Here is a 20,966-nt window from a genome sequence, read left to right as displayed (position 1 = left end):
TGTGGGCTAAACCATATAGAACCTTCATAAACCCATGGACAAACCCACTTGAGGCCCTTTTAAGAAGACCCATATAGTACCCACATGGAGGCCACTGCGTAATGTTGGCTGGGCCTGTCCTTTAGTGTCTAGAAAAGCAAAGCAAAATGCTTATATTTTTGCTTTAAAATCCAACAGCTGAACCGTTTGGTTGTGATCTTGGTCTGTTAAATAATTCACTCACTGACATGTCATTCAGCTTCGACCCTTTGACAACAAATCGATTCTGCCATGCACAATATATTATATTTTGTTAAACCTGATAGTAATTTTCGATTGTGTCATCGTGTATAACCTTTAGGTTGTATTACTTATACAGTTATGTAGTTCAAAGAACAATGGCGTTGTAAAGCACTAGATGGCGACATAAACCGGTGTTCCTGAGCACATTTTTATTACACAAAACATGTGTGCATTAAGATAAATACAGGAAAAAAAAATGCGCATTAGTGATCTAAAACAGTGACTAGAAGAGTCTAGGCCCTTTAAAGGGGCTTCTAATGTGACATTCATATTAAATGTACCACGAAAACAGGTCAAATGTTACAGTTTCTTTAACGGATCAACAAAAAGTCATACACTTGACTTATTTTAAACATACGTGCTGCAAACCGTAAATTAAAAGTGTGATATCGTCTGTAAATGAGGCCCAAACACGTGGAGTTGCCAAATAAGAGCATTACACAGCGTATTCATAATCAGGCAAATTAACCTAAAACCATGAATACACTCTTAAATTTCCAACAAAGCTGTAGCCCGTGTGTAAACTAAAATCCATTTCTCCTTTGTAATTTTATTCTGAAATGCAAGACGGAAGTTCAGGTGGGTTGGGGCAGATTCATGGTTTTCGAGATGATGATGGGTCGTCTCAAATTTCATGTTGCAGTACCAAAAATATGATGTCTTTAATTTTTTTGCCGCTTTCATTTAGTCAGTCAGTAACTGTAGACATGTTTTGCTGTAAATAAACAGATTTAGTGTTCAAGATTTGCTGCGTGTACCTGGTCACGGTAAGACAATTATTATTCAGTCGTGATAATGTCCATCTTAGACAGTACGATTTATTCTAAGAGGAAAGGTACTTGAGATTTAAGCTCTATATACAGAAAAATGTTACTGCAAATGTTGCTTTACCGACGTCTTACCGATGCGTGGATGTAATACTAGATTGGTACATAGAAGAGAGCAGCTACTGTGCGGAAAAGCAAGACAAAAATGTGTTTTTAACAGACGTCTCACACCACGTTTTTGTCTTTATATTTATACCTTTCTCTCCATTCAACAGGTGGCTCCGTGGCGCAATGGATAGCGCATTGGACTTCTAGTTAACACTTGAGCAGTGATTCAAAGGTTGTGGGTTCGAGTCCCACCGGAGTCGCACTTTTGACTTTTTGCCGTGAAGAAGTCCGTTAAAGAATAAACCAAAATGCGATTGTCGTGAAGTCTTTTGCCATTTTTACAGTGAATGGATTCTAAGCACAGAAAATAGAAAAATTACGTTAATTCTTATTCCAGTGGTTGTTGTCTGTATGAATGTTTTAATGTTAGTTGCATATTATAAGACCAGGTTAGGTTCACATCACAACACTCTACAATCATATAATAGAATTCTTTGGTGGAATTTGCTGTTTGACCATCAGATTACAGATTTGTTGACCTGATTTATCAGTGTCTGTCATTATTGGGCCTATCCACATGAAACAAAAGCTGGCTTTAAGGTCTTCTCTATAAGTATAAATAAACAAAAGTAAAATTATTTTTTTTGCAGGTTTTTGGAGCCAGTCGTAAACATGTAATGATAAAGTTAAACGTTTGTAGATTGTAAATTTGGATACTTCTTCCAAAAGCAGTGAATCTCCCATAGATATGAGACCCCTGCCCTCCATTATGATATCATGAAATACTAGAACATGAATACAGCCTATTGGACCTAAACATTTTAAAAAGTAGCAGTAAGGATAAAGTTAAATGACAAAGATAAAGAATGTAAATCCAAAATAACTAGTTAAGCTGTATACTAAATTATTTAAAGCCACACTTTTCTAGATACTGCATGCAAAAGTGTCTATTCAACAAAAAATGTACGGCTACCGACTTACTAAAGTGGAATGTTTCATATGTATATGTCGTATTTCAGGTAATTGTATCTTGTATCATCTCTCTTTTAGGGGATAAGAATGGAGCAAGAAGTGTTTGTCCAACCACAAGATGGCATTGGTTCTGCTTTGTTACCTCCAGGAGGACAGATTAAAACAAATTGAAGCCATGAGACAGTTCCAAAAGGTTTTGCTGAGGAGAGAGGGGCGTCTGGAGAACAGAAGGGAAAATGCTACAATATTTGTTGTCCGTTTTACTGCATTATGCAACTTCAATGGCGGTAAGAAATATTATTTTTATATTTTTTATATTTATATTTTATATTTTATTTATTAATCTTATATAAATGTGTCCATTATTTACAGCCCACCTAGTATGTTTTAAGTAGGTAATGTCCAGTGCTATATTGAAATGTAGTTTCTTAATTATTTAGTGAGATATTAACCACAAAGCAAGTCAGCAGATCTGCATTTTGGAAATTAAACTGCAAATTATATATCACTGCAACAACACAACTTTTTAAAATTCCTATATTTTAAAATTAAACTAACCAGAAATCTATGGTGGAATTTGCTGGTTAAGTGTCAGATTACAGATTTATGGACCTCGCTTATGATTATTATCTGTATCAGGATCTATCCTCATGAAACAAAAACTATAGGAAGTTTAGAAAGTTGTGATGTCACGTCCTTATTCTAGGACATGAACGCTAACTATTTAACACAAACTATTCTCTCCTTCATTACCCCTGTGTGTTCCAGGTCCCAGCGCCGTGTGCAGAGGTGGTGTCTCAGCTGGAGGCAGAGGTTTTGGGTTTGATGGAGATTGTCAGAGAACAGCACAGATATATCCAAGAGCTCCACCACTCACAGGCCTCACAGCTGCAAAGTATCCCCAACTCATTCTTGGGGACTGGGAATTTATACAGAGGTATGAGTACAGCTGACAAACCATTCTTAATTTAAAGTTCGTATGGTAGCTATTGTTCTTATGATAAAACATGGTGACTCTCCTTGTAGCTTTAGTACCGGTAACCATTTTTTAAGTTAAATCACTCTTCATCTCCCATCAAGCAAAAAAAAAAACAACCCACATGTGATTTTCTTTTCAACAAAATAGTGAAGTGAATATGCTGACTACATGAAAACTTCATTACGAATCAGTAAAAAGTATTGCTCTCTAAATATAAAATGTAATTATAAAATGTAATTATACGTATATATGATATATAATATAATATAATATAATAGAAATGTGTCCTGACAGTAATCAGCAACCAATGAATATGTACATTTAATACTAACATTTATTTTGATCATCAATGTTGTATGTATATTTTTTCCTTTCTGTGTGATTTGCATGCTTTCTTTGTGTGTTTTCTTTCTTCATTGTAGAACTAGCTTGGCACTTCTAACCTCTCGTGTCTCTGACTCCTGAAATTTGAACATTTATTATGTATTATTTATTTATGTTCTCTGTTTTTATATTTTATAGATTGCTCAGAGATTTTTTCAGATGGAAACGTGGCCAGTGGTTTGTACGTGATTCGACCTGATGGTGCCCCCTCTGCCTTGACTGTTTACTGCGACATGAGGGATGGAGGAGGCTGGACTGTGTTTCAGAGGAGAACAGATGGAACAGAGAGCTTCGACAAGTAAATATATGTACCAATGTCATTGTAATTATTATGACCTAAAATGGCTATACAACCTTTTGAAAAGATAGTAAGTTAAATCTATTTTAGCAGATCTTCACTACAGCCCCAACTGCACAAAATACTTTATACAAAGTGTACTTAGAATGTTACAGTTTGATATGTTTAACAAATCATTAATACTTCGCAATAGGAAAGTAATGAAAAAATATTGGGGTAAAAAACACTGATTTTATTTATTGCTTCATTTTTAATCAAGACGTACCTACTTGAAAGTTTATTGACAACTTTGGGTGGGCATTGGCCCATCCTTGAGTTAGGTTTTGTCCTTCCTGCTGTGCATATTTGGAGTTTTTTGGTTACAAAATTAGGAAAAAGCTCACCAATTGTATTAATATGAAAAACTAAGATTTATCTTTATGAAATTGTGTCTTATGGTTGTGGTGTTCAGGGCCTGGGTGGAGTATAAACGGGGATTTGGAGACCTGTATTCCACCAGTGGAGAGTTCTGGCTCGGCAACGATCCTCTGCACTATCTCACCTCACAGGGTCAGTGTAGAGTTTTATTAAGTTTGGTTATAATCTGCTTTTAAAGGCGCATTATGTACATTTTCTGGTAGAGGGCCTGCCTATGCTTGTGTCCTTGGTCATGTTATTGCTTTTCCTGCAATTTTCCACAGTATGGCATCTATTCCATGGACTCAAGCAGATGGCAGATGCCTTTAAAATGTTAGGTAGGATGAAAAGGACCAAACCAAGTCTATATCAGGCCTAAACTGAGCTCAAACCAATTAAACCAGAACAAGTGTGGATCCAGCCTAAATCAGGATTAACCAGGGCTAAACCAGACGTAAAGGTGGACTAAAGCAAGTCTAAAAAAAGACTCAACCAGGAGTAAACAGGAATTAAACCAGGCCTAGATGAGAAGTAAAGGCAGACTAAACCTGGATGAATGCAGGACTAACCCATAACCACCTCAGCAACTGCAATAACCCAGACATTTACCTTGACCAGGATTGAACCAGTATGGAACATAACAGTCTAACATTCACAATTTGATTTATTTTAGGAAAATATGAACTGCGCATCAACATGGAGGACTTTGAGAACAACCAGCGTTTTGCAGAATACAAGAATTTTAAAGTGGACGGTGAAAAGGTACAGCACATATTAATAACACTATTATTATTTATCGTAGAGTCCATGTATTTGGACTATTCCTCAAGGCTGTCTGGTGGTACTGTATGTTTGCATTCAGGCTTATCTGTGGGTACGCTAGTTATTCAATATGGCTCAAATATGAAGATAAGACAGGGGAAATATGTGGTTTTTGTAATACTACAGTCTATGTTATATCTATATCTATTATGTAAAATTAGTTTTACAGATTTAGGTTTAGCAGATTTGTCCTCATTTAGTTATATTTTTTCCAGCATTTGTTATAGAAACACATGGTTTTCAGTTAACTGTGAAAAAATAAATAAATATTAGTCTGTCATTGACCATTGAAATTTTATAAACATAATCTTCACATTAAACTTGAAAGCCAATGAGGACGCCTGCAACCTCCAACCATGCAATGTTAGAAAATGTCACATTGGAATGAATGAGACACTGATTTTGGGGGGAGGATGGTGTTTGTCATAGACGATTGAAGTTTGGCACAGACATATTGAACAAAAAAGCCAAAGAGGACTTCCCTCTATTTGCACTTGTGTTACCATGGCAACATCCAATATTAGTTATAGAAGTACTTGGGTTTTGGTTAAAGTGTGCTGAAAAAAAATTGTTGGTCATAGACTATTGATGTAAGAATGGTTGTGATGTAGGGGCGGTTGCGACGTAGGGGCAGCCATGATGTAAAGTGGTGGAGATGTAAGTCTTGCGTAACTCTGACATGGAGTGCTTGGCATTAATATACATTTTGTGCACAATGTTGACCTCAACGCAGTGACTGGATTTGCACTAATAAAACTGAATGTTTACTAATACAGTAAAGTTATTTATTTGTTTTTATTTGTTCAGGATGCATACCAGCTGCATTTGGGGGAGTACAGTGGAAATGCAGGAAACTCCTTTGGTCCATCTGATGTTAAATTCAGCACTTTTGATCATCCCAATGTAATCTCAGATGAAGACACAGAGTGCATTGGACAAAGCAGAGCAGGATGGTGGTTCAGCAGGTCAGGACCTCACAATTACATTTATTACACTATACTTTTATTACTACTTAAAGGTGCTCTGTGCTAGAATGTTCCACAGTATTGCATTAAACTTATCTAGCTTGCATTTTTTTCAGTTACAGATATTTACATGGCTTACATGAAAAGTCTAATGGTAGACTAGTCTACCATTAGGGTTTTCGCCCCAGCCGTCAAATGCCAGAGTTGAAAAATCTAGCGTAATAGATTACAGTAGCATATGTTTTATAGACATTTGTTTATGAGCATTTGTTTCACCAATGGCTGCATTGGTCCAGTCCTATGCCACAGGGCCAGATTTAAATATGGATGTGGATATTGATGCTATATATGTCACGATCTGCACTTTCCGCTCCATGTTTTGTCTCCTTTCCTGCCCCTTCCTTCCTCCCACCTGCCGGAGCCGGAGCTGGGCTGAGCCCCTGACTCCTCCCGTGCGCACCTGCAGCTTATCAGTGCAATCAACACCACCTGCCGTGGATAAGAGGAGCCCAGACCAGATGGCCAGATCGTCCGTGTGTCAACATCCTTCTCTCTGGACTGTCCCAGCTCCCGCGCTCCCGGCTCTGCTCCTGCTCCCCAGTCCTGGTACAGTCTTGTCTTGTCTCTGCATTCTACATTTCTGGACCCCACTCTGCACCCTGCTCTTCTCCCTGGCTCTGGTCGACCTGTCTCCGCCTCTGCGCCCCAGGCTCCCGGACCCCGGCTCGCATCTTGCTCCCCGCTCCAGCGCCATCTCTTCCGCATGCCCCGTCCTGCCCCTGGATCCTGACCCGCACCTTGCTCCTGTCCCATTGTCAGATCAACCCACATTATTGATTGTATTTTCACCACAATTTTTTTTTTTTTTTGTCTTGCCATCAACCTGTCAATGGGACTACGGATGAAAATTAGCCTGCATGGCTAACTCTGGCACTTTTACATGCTGTACTAACATGTTGATCAACGTGCACTGTCCCATATTTAATAAATAAACATAAACCTGTAAATAAACACTGTAAATCTTCCCCGAGTCTTGCGTCTCTTGGTCCGATTTGCCAGCTTTACGACAATATACTGCTATACTGTTTCTAGGCAAAGCAATATTATCTCCATGGAGACACGCAGGTGTTGGAACCCCCATCAGGAAAGCTACATAGTGTACCTTTCACACTTAGAACAGGGGTGTCAAACATATTTTCACCGGGGGCCACATTGGCAAAATAGCTGCCTTCAAAGGACCGGATGTAAAATAAATCTAACTACTTTTTTAACTTGTTAATTAACTGTTTCTGTGTTTATTACTTGTTCAAGTTACAAATATTGCATATGCATTTGCCTAGATGTAAAAATGTCGCTGTGTAACTGCTGATCTCCTGATAAAATTACATTTTAAGACCATCATACCGTTCAGTTTACCCTGTCGAGGGCCACATGAAATGATGTGGAGGGCCACATTTGTCAATATGTCAATATGTCAAGTCATATATGACTTAACGAGACAAGTTAAGACACCTTTAAGTAATTTTTTTGAAAATATGTATTTGGAAGTAATGAGAAAGATACTCACCCAGACATAAGGAGAACATGCAAATGACACCATCATTTTTCTGTATCTCTCTTGTGCAGGTGTGGCGCAGGTAATCTGAATGGCCATTATTACAGTGGGCCATACCAAGCGCAGAGTGATGACGGGGTGATCTGGTACACATGGAGGGGCTGGTGGTATTCCATAAAGTCTGTGGTGATGATGGTACGAGCCACAGACCTTCAACAATCAAATCAACTACAACAACAAATACAGCAACAACAAGGCTCTGAGCAGGAGCGAGCAAAAGTGCACAGAAGGCTTTGACAGGGTAAAGGAACTGTATGTGTCCTGCACTGTTTTTACAATCACAACAATGTTAGTTACCAATACTGAAATCTGCAGATAGAGGACACATACAAGTTTTTGTCATTCTAAGTATAGGGACACGTCACAAAGCTCAGATTCTCCAGAATTCACTCACTGAATTGATCAGCTGCAGGTGCTGAGGTTTAGGTAGTGAGGATTCAGATCAGAGTGTTAAAAGCCTGGCACCCCAGATGAGAGACTCCTTCTGCTTTATGACTGGATAATTGTCTTGAGAATCTAAATACCAAATTATAACATCATGTCCAATGTTTTTTGTAATGAAGAATAAATCAGCATTACAACTGTTATTAGCAAAAATCTAAATTTGACTTGAACATGTTTACTTTGTATGAGGACACAGATGGGTCATGTTTATCAAATTTAAAATCTTACCTACTGTTCCTTTAAAGTTGGCTTTATTTACCTGATTCTCTTATAAATTAACCTACATGGTGTCCCCTTTTAGGTTTCTAAGAACAATAACTAATTACCCAGTCCACTGTGTTTTGAGTGGTGTTTAATCGTTAATGCTATAGTGTTTACCATCTGAGAACACTACAAAATTAGGTTTGAAAACAAAAATTCAGTGATCCTGAAGCATAATTTGCCTTTATTTAATGGCACTTTACGTTAGTTTATGGTTATTCCAGGAAAAACAGCTTGTATATGTAAAATGCAATGTACTACAATGTAATTTATTTGCATTTATAATAAATGGGTTTATTCTTTGCATTAAATCACATGAAATAAATCCCCGTTATAACCTTATCTCATATAGTGTTTATTTTTGTTCAAAATAAAATATTTTACAGTGAGGCATTTGGGTACATTTGAGATTTACACAGACAAACATTTGGTACAGAGAGCAAGAGAACAAGAAAGAGTTCAGGCATGGGATGATGATTACAGCAACACTGCAAAAGGGAACATCTGGTATGGGATCAAAATTCTAACAATTCACAATATGAATTATATATATATATATATATATATATATATAATTCACAATATGAATTATATATATATATATATATATATATATATATATATATATATATATATATATATATATATATATATATATATATATATATATATATATATATATAGTTGCTAAAATAAGAATATATGTATAAAATTGGATAATTTTTTGTTTTTTATTGTTTTCTCAAATAATTTTTACTTGATTTAACTTACGCTGCGTTCACACACCAAAATTGGGACTAAATCTTGACTGGACAAGGACTAGACCAGGACTATACCAGCAGAAATTCCCTTATTGCAGTACACAGAAAAACAGCAGGTCCATTTCTTATTTATTTCAAGTCTTTGGGTCAGTCATTGTACAGGTTTTAAGAGTTAAAGTGAAGTGGACACGTGACTGCATTGTTTTGATGATGAAATATGACACTAAAAGGCCTGTTCAGGTTAAACATCCAAAGGTTAAGTACATTCAACACTGTACATTAGGATATAGGTCCTATTATGCACTACTCGGGCTTCAACATGTGTCATAACGCTTGTCTCATTGCTTTACATTGAGGAGTGAAAAGGTATCACTATTGAACTCCAAAATGTTCCTTCGTTTCTTGCAGATGTCCAAAGCAGATCGGATGCTCTTTGGAAAAATGTAGGAAAAATTATCCATGCAAATCCATCCAGAACACTGCAAAATGGCAATCTACATAAGTTAAAAAGTGCTTGAATTCAAAATAATTACCTTGATTCGAGTAGTTTTGACTGGTTTATACTCTTTATATTTACTTCATCTAGGTATTTACCAAATTGCATTCATGTTCTAATTTCAGATGGAGGACAGGGGACTATATAACTCTAGGGAGATAAACTGTTATTGCCAGAAATAACCAATGAACAGCACTTAATCAATATTTAGAATTATTTTTAACTCAAGTAATTTAAACATATGTATATTAAATTATTTTGCAGTGTAGTACCCGCCTTGTAACCATTTTTGAGTTCCTTAAAAGTTTATTGTGTCCTCTCTAAGCATAACAAAATTCATTTGAACAAAAAAGTACAATTACTACAAGAAGCTATGTACAAACCCTGAGTAAAGCCTAAATCTTAAAGTTTCCTTCGTAAAAAGAAGAAAAATCAGGCTTTATTTTGATAGACACTGTTCAAAATGCATGGCCAGTCCCCTGTTTAAGTGCAATGGTGCCAGTTCAGTATCTCTTTCAAAATAAAAGTCTTTAAAAGCGAATGACCCCAAATGTACATGTTGTTTGAGCAGTTCAAATCCACAATGCAGGAGATAGCTTTCTTCACTGGGATTTAAAAGGGGTAAGTTCAGTATTTTGTCAATGTGGTTAGCAAGGATTCAATGCTTACAAAGTTGGGATGTAACAATCAAAGTTTCTTAGTTATAACAATGTTGGAGTTTGAAGCTGTTGTAGAAATCCTATTGAATCTCTAAATCTCTTAATCTCCGTCTTTTTTGGGAATTATTGACAGATTTCATAAGATTTGATAGGCTAAAAACTATTTGCCAACAATAAAAAACAACAGTGGATACAGACTTCTGACTCTGGAAATAAAATAAAAAAATTGTAAGAATGGCTGATATGGTTAATAGTTTGATGGAGGCTAAGCATCATTATCATAAAACATACTTTATATATAAAACATACTAAACTTTACTTTAATGTTTAATTTTTGTTTTCTTTTTACGAGTAGAGAATGCTACGTGAGAATACAACAGCGCTGGGTTGACCAATCTAATTACAAATATAGGGGCTTTAAACTTGTAATAAATTAGAATTTTTTGAAACATGCATGAAAAAATGTCATGGTCCACATGTCAGATTGACCAACATAAAAAAGATTGTAGACTGAACAAAAGAGCATGGGTAATGTAGTTCCCACGGCATTTTGCCACAGGCATATTAGACTGTCCAATAATTAAAGATTATGATATACAGATTCCTTTTATTGTTACATCCCTAAGAATGAAGCACATAATCCAGCCCTCCTCCATTGTACAAAACCTTGCACTATCCCTGTGATTGTCTGTAGGGGGTACTGTTTTGGGGCTATCTTGGGGACAGTGGGGCTGCCGTGGTGAATGCGGCAGAATTTCGAGGCGAGCCAAACGGCGAGGTGGGCGAGAGGCGCCGTGGACTGGCGAGCAGGTCCCCGTTGTGTAGTTTCCATAGCAACTCCTCATTCTCCATCGACAGGCGCTTGTTGACCTTTGACTCTTTCTGTAACGTCTGCTGAAGAATGGCCTGCTCGCTTGACAGCTGCCTGCAGGGGGTGACACAGAGGGGAGGTTCTTAGATGAATTTAAGATGACATTTATTTAACGCGCGTTTTTGTTTAGTGCTGATGTAGACTGGGTTTGGTCCTATTTTAGTATAAAATATAGAAATTGTTAAAGAGGGATATTACTTTTCTAGAGCACCATGTTACCTTTTGTTTGTCTGATAGTGGTACATTCACCAAAAGCAACATATTAAAAGTGATGTGATCTCATATACCTAACCGAAAGGAAGTTTTGAAAAGGGCCTGGGAGAGATCACGAGATTACTCAAACATTCATGGATGACATATATATAACGATTTTTTGAAGAGGGAATGTTATAATGTGGTAAAAAAGCTCAAAAAAAAAAAAAAAAGATTTTGTTTAATACTGCCTGTTTAAAGTTAATGTCTACTAGAGTTGTCAAAAAAGTCGATACCCAGATACTAGAAACTAGATAATTAGTAAATATTGATACTCAAAAGAATTATAAGTCAAAATTGGACCTTTCCTGAATAGGTTTGAAGAACTGGTATATGACCACATATTAAACAGAGTATGATTATTTTGTGTTGAAAATTGCATTCTTTTTATGAAAATAGTATTGTTTTTTACCATTAAAGTATCAGCATTGAGTATTTCCTTTTCCAACTACTTTTAGTACTAGTTATTTATACACTGTCTAATCCTCACTGCTTGATTTGAAATGACAACAAAACATTTACGCTGTTAAGTTAATGTTGAAGTTGAATTGCTTGAACTTATATCAAGTTTTGAGATGTATTTACTTCTACTACAACCATACTGGAGTTTAGCTTGAAAATGTGTTTAAGCTACAGTCTTGCAAACGCTCTGACCTCCAGCTATCACAGTTTGTCATATTTTGAACCAAACACTCACACCTGCTTTAAGTGTCAGTATTGAGACTATCTCAGTACATGTTATCTCTACAGGAAATATAGAAAGGTCAAACCTGTTATAATTCAACTGAGATGGTTTTATAGTTCAAAACTGATCTGACCCATTGTGCAGTAATGTACATTTTGATTTTTATTTTCCTTTTTCTTCAATGCTGTCCCTATAATTCAGAATGGAAGAAAAGACATTGTGACTGTGTCTCTACAAAATAGTCTAACAAACCAATCCTGTATTATGCATTATTCAGACACTTAAACTAATTGCTATGTTTTAAAATGTAACAATGCTGGGTATTATGCAAAATAAACTTTTTGGAGATTTCTACCGTGTTATAACATTCACTCTTCAAAAACATGCCTGAGGAGGTTTCATATGTAATCCATGCATGTTTGAGTAATTTAGCGATCTCTCCCAGAGCCCTATTCAAATCCTTCTTACCGTCAAGAGCGTTAGCAGTCAGAAACAAAACTGAACCTGTTGATACATTGTTTTCAGCAAATATAGCATAAAACAATAAAAGGTAACACAATTAATACCCCATAGAAGTAAACTAAACCAATCGTACTTGGAGAGAGCAGCGTGACGGTCCATTCTTGCTTTGTAATCCTCGTTCTCCTGCTGCACTTTTTTTAGACACTCCTCCAGTTTTATGTTCGACTCCGCCTGCAGGACACACAGCAAAATGCATTTCCTTAACCCAGTACCAACAACACTAAGACTCAATATGCAGACGTTTTAATCTGGTATTAAGGTCATACAGGAATGAGAAAGTCAAATATCTTGGTCAAATTCAATAATTCAAAGATTGTGTTCACATTCCCTCAAAGGTGCTCTGTGTAACATTTCTAGTGGAGGGTCCGCCACCTGCTTGTCTCCATGGAAACAAGTAGGTAGCGGCAGGGGCCTGTATAATTCTGTGAGATTTACAGTTTTTTTTACGATCACATCTTTGGAGTTGAATAATGCAAAACATTTTCTGAAGCTATTGTGAAAAAATAATTACTTAATTTGTTTATTTATACCAGCAGAGCTTTGTGCCAGTTTTTTGTTTCATGTTGATAGGCCCAGTAATTATAAAGATACTAACCATAAATGAAAAAAAAAACTGAAATTAGTAATAATAATAAAGATGATAATATCGTACCAGTTTGTCCATGTCCATGAGTTTCTTGTCTTTCTGATGCAGTTGGTTGTTCTTGATTTCCAAAACCACTTTGAGACTTTCCAGCTCCTGCTCCAAGTACAGTGTGTGGGAGTCCTTCTGGAAAAACAAGAAACATTTTAAAATAGGTTCATTTGTAGTTGATGTTTAAAAGCGACTGTATTTATCTACGATCTTGATAAAAAATTTTACAAATATGACTGTGTGTGTCAGATATGAATTAGACAAAGCCTGTATAACTTTTACTGATAACAATTGTAATGTTGATTTATTCTTAATTACTAAAACATCTCACATACTGTGTAACATTTTGTTACAAATATTATCTCCATGGATATAAGCACATGATGGATCCTCGAGCTGAAAAAGTTATATAGTGTACCTTTAAGTCACGGTTAAGTCCTTTTTCAGACTTGGTTTGGATCTGATTTAGTTATAAACCTGGTTAAGATGTGGTAGTACTCAAGAACTACTTTCTTTCTACACTTTTCTTCTTACATTAAACTATATTACTGTACTAATATCCATTTTATATTTACTATATATTTGACTTGTACATATTGATGTGTATATGGAGCACATTGGTACCATATTCGATATTCTGACATTTTCCATGTTTGCTGCTTAAATTATTTTTATTTATTTTTTGCTCTTTGTTATTATATTGTAATGTGTGAGCAACTGTATCCAACTAATTTTCCTTGAGGATCAATAACGTCTGATGTGAAAAAATCATTAGTGTACACATTGCGTTTGAGTCCAGCAGAGGGCAGTTGTGTTAAGCTTTGACCTGACACATATTTGACTGTACCAGGCTCTTGTCGTTGAGAATCCTCTTCCTCCTCTCCTCTTCTGCATTCAGTTTCTCACTCAGAGCGTCCTTCTGTGCCGTCAACTCCAACACTTTCTCCTGAAAAGAAGAAGAAGCTCACAATGAACCACACTGAATTCAACATGATCAAGGTTTAGAACAAATAGATTAAAACACTATCTTCATTGTTAATTGTGAAGAAAGCCCTGTTTTAATTACATTTTAGTGCTGACTTCATCCCGGACACTTTTCACTTTACATATTCATAACATGAGCTCTCCATCAAAGGTTTTTTAAAAAAAAAATCAAACAAACATCATTTCAATATAGTATTCTAAGGGTCTATTTTTTATTTACCTTATTTTAATGCATGCCCTTATTTTTATTTTACCTTAGTTTATATTATTATTCATTGTTTTATGTTGCTAGTTTGTGAATTTTGTTTGCTGACAATGGCAATAAAACTTCAGATTCTGATTTATGTACTTGAATCAAAATAATAAACTAGAATCATTGATAAGTGACCTATTTTGAAATATGTGTGAGGGAGAACATTGTTGTAGCTGCGTTGTGGTGCAGCAGCTGAGTAAACACCTCTTGTTAGTTCAGAGCAGAGACAGTGAGCTTTAGGTCTAGTTTTAATGTGGACTGTGGGGTTCTTACAGAGAGAGAAGCTTCAGTCTCCTTCAGAGTCTTCTCCAGGTTTTCCAGTTCTGTCTGCTGTGCCGTCTTCAACTCTAAAACACAAACACATGCATTTTTTTTTACATGTAAGGATGGGAAAATAAATAATAGCATCACTAAATTGTAATAAAAAGGATGACAAAGAATGATTATGGATTATTAAGAATCACCAACAGAAAAAAAAATACTTCCCCTGATTTTCTCTTCCAGACTACTGCTGTTTTCATTTATAACAAAGTACAATAGTATAATAGCCGTTTAAAAAAGAAACTTAATCATTCTAAAACAAACTTGTCCCAGAGGGAAATTTGTCTTATATGTTATATTGTGATATTATCTTTAATTTCACTTCATTTGGTCAAGATAATCGTGACATAAAATTATAAATTATCCCGTGCCAAATTACAAAACGTATTTTTAGATATTAAACCAGTCCAAACTTCTAGAGTGGTCTCATACTGCTGTTTGAGAGTCTCCATGTTTTGGCTGTGCGTCTCTTCCTGTTTCTTTCCTCTCAGCTTCCTGTTGGCTCCTCAGATCTTCCACCTGAACCATAAACAATAACAGAAGTCATTCAATATGATATTAGAATATGCAGTAGAAGACGTCTGAGTGTGTGCTCTTACCTGTTCCTCCATCAGTGCTCTGTATTTGTCAGCCTCCTCCTGGTACATCTGCTGAGCCTTGTCCCACTCATTCTGATAGAAGCTCCGCAGCCTGTCGACAAAACAGACTGAATGTTTACAGAGCACATATAACTCCAGATCGAGATATCTAGCTCTCTGAATTCTGTTCTACTCATTTATCTGGAACGGCTCTTGTGAAAGTGATCAGGAAAAGGCAAAAGCACAGACATGCACTTTCTGTACATTTTTCACATACAAAATAGTCGTTTTTTCTGCTGAAATAGGCTGAAGTATGTCTGTCAGAGTCGCCAGGTTTGTTTTCAATTTTTTTTGGACGCTTCACCTTTGGCTCCACACAAACCATAATGTTGATCTGTGATTGGCCCAACTGCTGAGCCAGATGGATTCTCATGACTTTGTGAACTCATAAATCAGGAGAATTCATCTTGCTGACCAGGTTAGTAGCACTGTGTAAGATCTACACAGACACATTCTGAATAGATGCATTTTGAGTTAGTCTTGTGTGCGCTCACCTGTTTACAGTTTTGCAGAGGTATTTTTTGTATTTTGTATCTGCTGAGCTCACCTGTTTTCCAGTTGCTCCAGCTCCTCCTTGTGCTGCTGCTGTAGTTTGCCCAGAGCCGCCTCCAGCCCAAGCCTCACCTCCTCCTTCTCTCTCTGCAGCTGATCACAGCACTGAGATGTCGACACTGACCAGAAAAAACAGAGCAGGGATTTGATTTAACTTGATTTAACAGGCTACAAACTTCAACAAGGTTTACATAGCCTGCACAAGAAGCAGTCATATTAATCAAGAACTCATTATATTTACTAGGATAATAATAAAGGGAAAAAGGAAATTACACAAACATACTGTCAACACTTAACACATTGAGTAACAGAAAAATAAATAGATGCAGTTCAATTTTAAATTAAATCAACAATGGAGATGCCTAAAATGGTAAAACACTACCTTATAGAAATTGTATAAGTGGTTACAGATGGGAAGTTTTGTGTATTTGTGGCAGGAACAACACATGCATTACTGAACATGGCTGAAGAATAATTTAATTTAAAATGTCTTTTTTGGCGGTGTTCACAAAAAAATCATTTATTTGTTTTTCATTATTAATGTTGTTGCCAATCTACAATAGAAATAATCTTTCACTAATCGAAAAAATAATGGCTGACAAGTCAGCTACTGAATTAATAGTTTGTTGTAACACTATAGCAAATTATACTAGTCAATTAAGAAGCTGCAATTTACATATTTGTTTACATTTCTCTTTCCCAACCTACCTCCTTTCCTCTCTCCCTCTCTCTGCACTCCTCCACTCTTTTTGTTAAAGGCAACACACATTCTTATGATTCTCACTCTTTAGTCTGAGTTTGCACAGGTAATATTAAATGCAGCATTCATCTGCATTCCTCTGTAATGATGTTAACACGCACAAGTCAACTCCAGACAGTGCTACACGCCAGGGCCAACTTAAACTTCTGCTACACACCCCACTGCCCCATCCATCAACACAACACAGAACAAACATGAGATACAGCCAATATCTCTAGGGAAAATAATTACACTGCATGTACACAGGCTAAGGATCGGCCTGTCACGATCACAAATTCTGAAGTGCGATATACTATAATTTTTGTGATAGCAACTCAAAATTACTAGCATTTAGATCTGGTGTCAATTAATTGCTAATGTGTTGTGATCTACTTGATTTAGCTTCTGTACTGAAATTTTGAACATTTTGATGACCAAGCATTTTAAAGGGTGTGAAAATGGGAGGCTGTAATATCGTTTAAACCCAGCAATATAATGGTCCATATTGTATAACTTTATGAGGAAACAGTTGTAGAGCAGAGCAGTTGTTGTAGTTCTGGGACAAAGACTCTGACAGCTGGGAGCACACACACACACACACACCCCCTCCACACACACACAACCCTATTCTTTATTATAGACTAGAGTCGGTGATGTAGTTATAACACATGTGCAGGGACAGGTGCTGGAGAGGTCCAAAAATAATAACCATTTTTAAGGTTCAGAAAAAGGTTTAACTTCAGAAAGTTAAATTTAGGCTTTATGTGGCAGAAATGCTATGATTAATTTATTTTTAGTACAGCTAACAATGTTAAAATTTTGAATTTGCATATTTTTATTAGCTTATGGTGAACCAGTGGCTTAGGCAGTGCTGGAACATTACAAAGTAAAACTAGTAAAGTACTGTGCTTAATCTATACTTTACTTAAGTACATTTTAAAGTGCATACTTTTTACTTTCACTTCACCACATTTGAAAGAGGGTATCTATACTTTCTACTCTGCTACATTTTTTAACAGAACTGAACAGTAAAAGTATTTTTTTATAATTGTTTGAGACAATTATAAAAATCTTTATTAAAATCACTACAGTTGAAGCTTTACCTCAAAATCTGCATGAAAGGCGGGGAGTTGGCAGGGGTCAGGCAGGGAGTTGTCTAATTCTCATAAATAATCTGAATTTGCAAGCTGACATATATCTTGCTTCACAACCCATTGTGTTTTTTTAATGCAAACCTCAAAATAACAAGGGTCAACACACATTACAAAATGCATACACAAAAAATGTAACCCGCATGGAACCAAGGGCTATAAATGTTGTGACCTTGCAAGTTAGTCATAGCACTATTTTGATACTACAAAACACGCCTATTTTCAGAATCTCCTCACCTGCTGCCTTTATTTTAAACCAGATGCCTATCACAGCACAATCCTCTCAATTTATTTCTACTGGCACTTACAGAAAATGAGTTTGATTATATTATGGCAGAAAAATATTAATTTGTGTATAGAATAGAAATTAGTGTACAGAACCTCATCATGAGGCAAACAAACCAGAGACAGACTTTAACGAGGCTGTCAATAGATTATTTACAGCTACCGCACTCTGGTATTTTAAGGATTTATTGCTCAAATGTCTGAAAGTCACATATTTCACAACCCACTGAACATCGGTGACAGCTGCAGTTTGTGCTTGTCTGACAGGTTTGGTCTTCATAACATGCACAATATTTAGGCAAGGACAGAAACTTGAGTTTGGGACTGAACATCAAAAACTGTGCTTATGACAGGTTTTCATGTTTTTCTAATTATTGCCTGGTTTGTTGAGATAGTATGTGGTAAATATTTATCATAGTTAAATCCTCATCAGTTCAGTGACAGTTTGTGGGGGAAAAAGTAGAGAATAAAAGAACAATGCAGCAGTCAGGCCTAAAATGGAATACTTTTGCCTATGTCATCAACAGAAAAATCCATGAAAAATGTAGGAAGGGAGGTTTTTCTTTAAATTATCAAGCTAAGGAAAACTAGGCTTGATATGTAACTTTCAGCAGGTGGCACTTCACCTGCACAATTATATGGAAAGTTAAAACCATATTCCATAGACATGAACCATGAACATTCCCCATGGAGATAGATGATAGCTGATACCTAATCCTGATCCTAAACGTATAAGTGATGCTTTTACACTGACTACTATGTGAGAATTTTTGAGGAAGAAAAAGGAGGCGCAGGTTTGGCCTGAGTTAAAAGAGTAAAGAAGTTCTCATACAGCTGTGAGTTTGTGCTAACACCGGGAGACGACCATAGCAAGCATTCCTCTGCCTTGTGCGTAAAGAGCTAAAGGTCAAATGGACAGTAAAGCTTTAAAGAGAAAAAAGATAGAAAGAGATGCAGAGAGAGGGGGAGGGGGGGATTGAGGGAGGAGAGGGGGAAGAAAGTGAAAGAGCAAACCATTTTTTCATATCTAGCACAAAATTGCAATATGGTATATATGAAATAAATGCTACTACTGGACTAACAATATGATGCTGCATCTCAAGGGACTTTCCATGAATAAAGTCTGATTCAAATATGGCCATATTGGTCATCGGTTTTGTATGAGTGGGTGTTTTGAGCCAAGGATAAACCAGGAATAAACCAAGGATAAACCGGGACACAACAAGGACTTAATCAGGCTAAAATGTTTGAAATGTTTGACTCAAGACTAAACCAAAGATAAACAAAGACTATCCAGGTCTGAACCAAGATTTAATCAGAATTGAACCAGTGCTAAACAAGGACTTAATCTGTACTGAAACAAGCACTAAATCAAACCAAAGTCAGGACTGAACCAGAGCTAAACCAGGAGGTAAACCAGGACTTAATCAGGACTGTGTTTTAATGCCTGTAGCCGCACATGCTTTTGTATTAAGTGTGAAGCCCCATAGCTCCACTGTCTAAGTTTAAACAGGCTATCTAAGTTAAATCTAACACGATCAGGTGGTATGTAGGGCACAGATGTAGATTCCTGTGTTTCCAAAATAAACCCTTAGTACGGACAGCAAGATAGATCACAGTTGAATCTAAATGCTATTTAAATATGGTAACAATTAACAAAAAAAGTAGTATGTATGGATTAAGTAAGTAGTATGTCATAGCATAGTATGTCATTAAAACTCATCTCTTTTGCATTTATTTAATTGTGTGTATGTGTTTTATTGATCAAAAATATCTAGAAGAACACGCATTCTTAGTGTCAGCTGGATTACCTCACCACAGATCTGACCTGTAACTTTATTATTAAACAAATCTATCTTGTTTTTATTGATACCGAGTCGTATAGCCACAGATCTGACCTGTAACTTGGCCAGGTGGTATCATCTGCTTGCCTCCATGGAGATATATAAATTTAATGCCATACTGTGGAACATTTTAGGCAAAGCAATTACATATCCGTGGCGACAAGACATTGACGTACCCTCCAGCAGAAAGTTCCATAGTGCATCTTTCACAACGGGCAGGTGGAGACATCTGCATACTTGTATAATTGTCTGGATGATATTGTAACAGTGTTATTTCTTGAGTACATATTTTGGCGTGTGCCCTCCTCGCTGTAAAAAACACGTTAATCCTAAACATTGAGAAGTGACAGGAAAATGGCCGTTCTCAAACACGCTTGAGGATAGAGCTGTGACAGTGAACAATGCTCCTAATCATTTAAATCTGAGCTTAACACAGCAGTCACACGTCAACGACATCACCAGAGCCAATGTGGATTTTTATGTGCAGAAATATAATTTTGTACACTTTTATAAACATGAATAAGAGAACTAAAATATATAAATACCACTGCTACAACTGCTACTGCTACTACTACTACTACTGCTACTAGTAGTATCAGTAGTGCAAAATCAATTGATTTTTTACTAGACCCAAGAACCTGCTATATTATGCATTTTTTCCATTTATTTTAGCTGTATTACCATATTTTCCATACCATACCATATTTTTTTATATGTTGCCTCTGAGTATAAGTCACACCAGCAAAAAAATGTGAAACAATGAAGAAAAAAACAAGTTGTACTGGACTATAAGTCACATTTTTTGGGGAAATTTATTTTACAAAATCCGAGACCAAGAACACACATTTTATCTTTAAAGGCAAATTATAATAATAACAAATCGAGAACAACAGGCTAAAATCGAGAACAACAGGCTGAATAGCAGTACAGCAAGTTAACTTAACACATAGACATCTGACAATTGTTTCTGAAACAGTGCTCTGTGGGGTAAGACTTCACATTAGCGTAAAAGGTTGAAATGGAAAA

General features: G+C 36.3%; 2 protein-coding genes and 1 non-coding gene across 6 annotated transcripts in view; 2 read left to right on the top strand and 1 right to left on the bottom strand.

Annotated features, from left to right (window-relative positions):
* Nucleotides 1-851: 851 nt before the first annotated feature.
* Nucleotides 852-8,637, top strand: LOC117369659 (fibrinogen-like protein 1). 4 transcript variants are annotated; one of them, XM_055229568.1, is made up of 9 exons: nt 860-1,049; nt 1,325-2,416; nt 2,898-3,066; nt 3,631-3,790; nt 4,242-4,339; nt 4,860-4,948; nt 5,816-5,973; nt 6,440-6,579; nt 7,600-8,634. In XM_055229568.1, the coding sequence occupies exons 2-9, from the start codon at nt 2,366-2,368 to the stop codon at nt 7,617-7,619; spliced, it is 885 nt and encodes a 294-aa protein (XP_055085543.1). In that variant the 5' UTR covers nt 860-1,049; nt 1,325-2,365; the 3' UTR covers nt 7,620-8,634. The 4 variants fall into 4 exon arrangements, with proteins under 4 accessions (XP_033820861.1, XP_055085543.1, XP_055085519.1 ...); XM_033964970.2 differs by lacking the exon at nt 6,440-6,579 and having other exon boundaries at nt 852-1,049; nt 2,208-2,416; nt 7,600-8,635; XM_055229544.1 differs by lacking the exon at nt 6,440-6,579 and having other exon boundaries at nt 7,600-8,637.
* Nucleotides 1,327-1,417, top strand: trnar-ucu (transfer RNA arginine (anticodon UCU)). The gene is given in 2 exon segments: nt 1,327-1,363; nt 1,382-1,417. It is a non-coding gene; the product is annotated as a tRNA-Arg (tRNA).
* A 427-nt stretch (nt 8,638-9,064) lies between the features above and the next one.
* LOC117369651 (microtubule-associated tumor suppressor 1 homolog) overlaps nt 9,065-20,966 on the bottom strand; it is a 61,122-nt gene continuing 49,220 nt past the window's right edge. The window contains 9 exon segments of the mRNA XM_055230494.1: nt 9,065-11,134; nt 12,613-12,710; nt 13,192-13,305; nt 14,021-14,119; nt 14,684-14,755; nt 15,145-15,204; nt 15,206-15,250; nt 15,331-15,421; nt 15,917-16,040. Coding sequence (XP_055086469.1) covers nt 10,921-11,134; nt 12,613-12,710; nt 13,192-13,305; nt 14,021-14,119; nt 14,684-14,755; nt 15,145-15,204; nt 15,206-15,250; nt 15,331-15,421; nt 15,917-16,040 — 917 coding nt within the window. The 3' untranslated portion in view covers nt 9,065-10,920.

Source organism: Periophthalmus magnuspinnatus, chromosome 1 (assembly GCF_009829125.3).
Source record: "Periophthalmus magnuspinnatus isolate fPerMag1 chromosome 1, fPerMag1.2.pri, whole genome shotgun sequence".
NCBI lineage: Eukaryota > Metazoa > Chordata > Actinopteri > Gobiiformes > Gobiidae > Periophthalmus > Periophthalmus magnuspinnatus.
The sequence above is the reverse complement of the archived record's forward strand: the minus strand, read 5'-3'. Positions and strand labels throughout refer to the sequence as shown.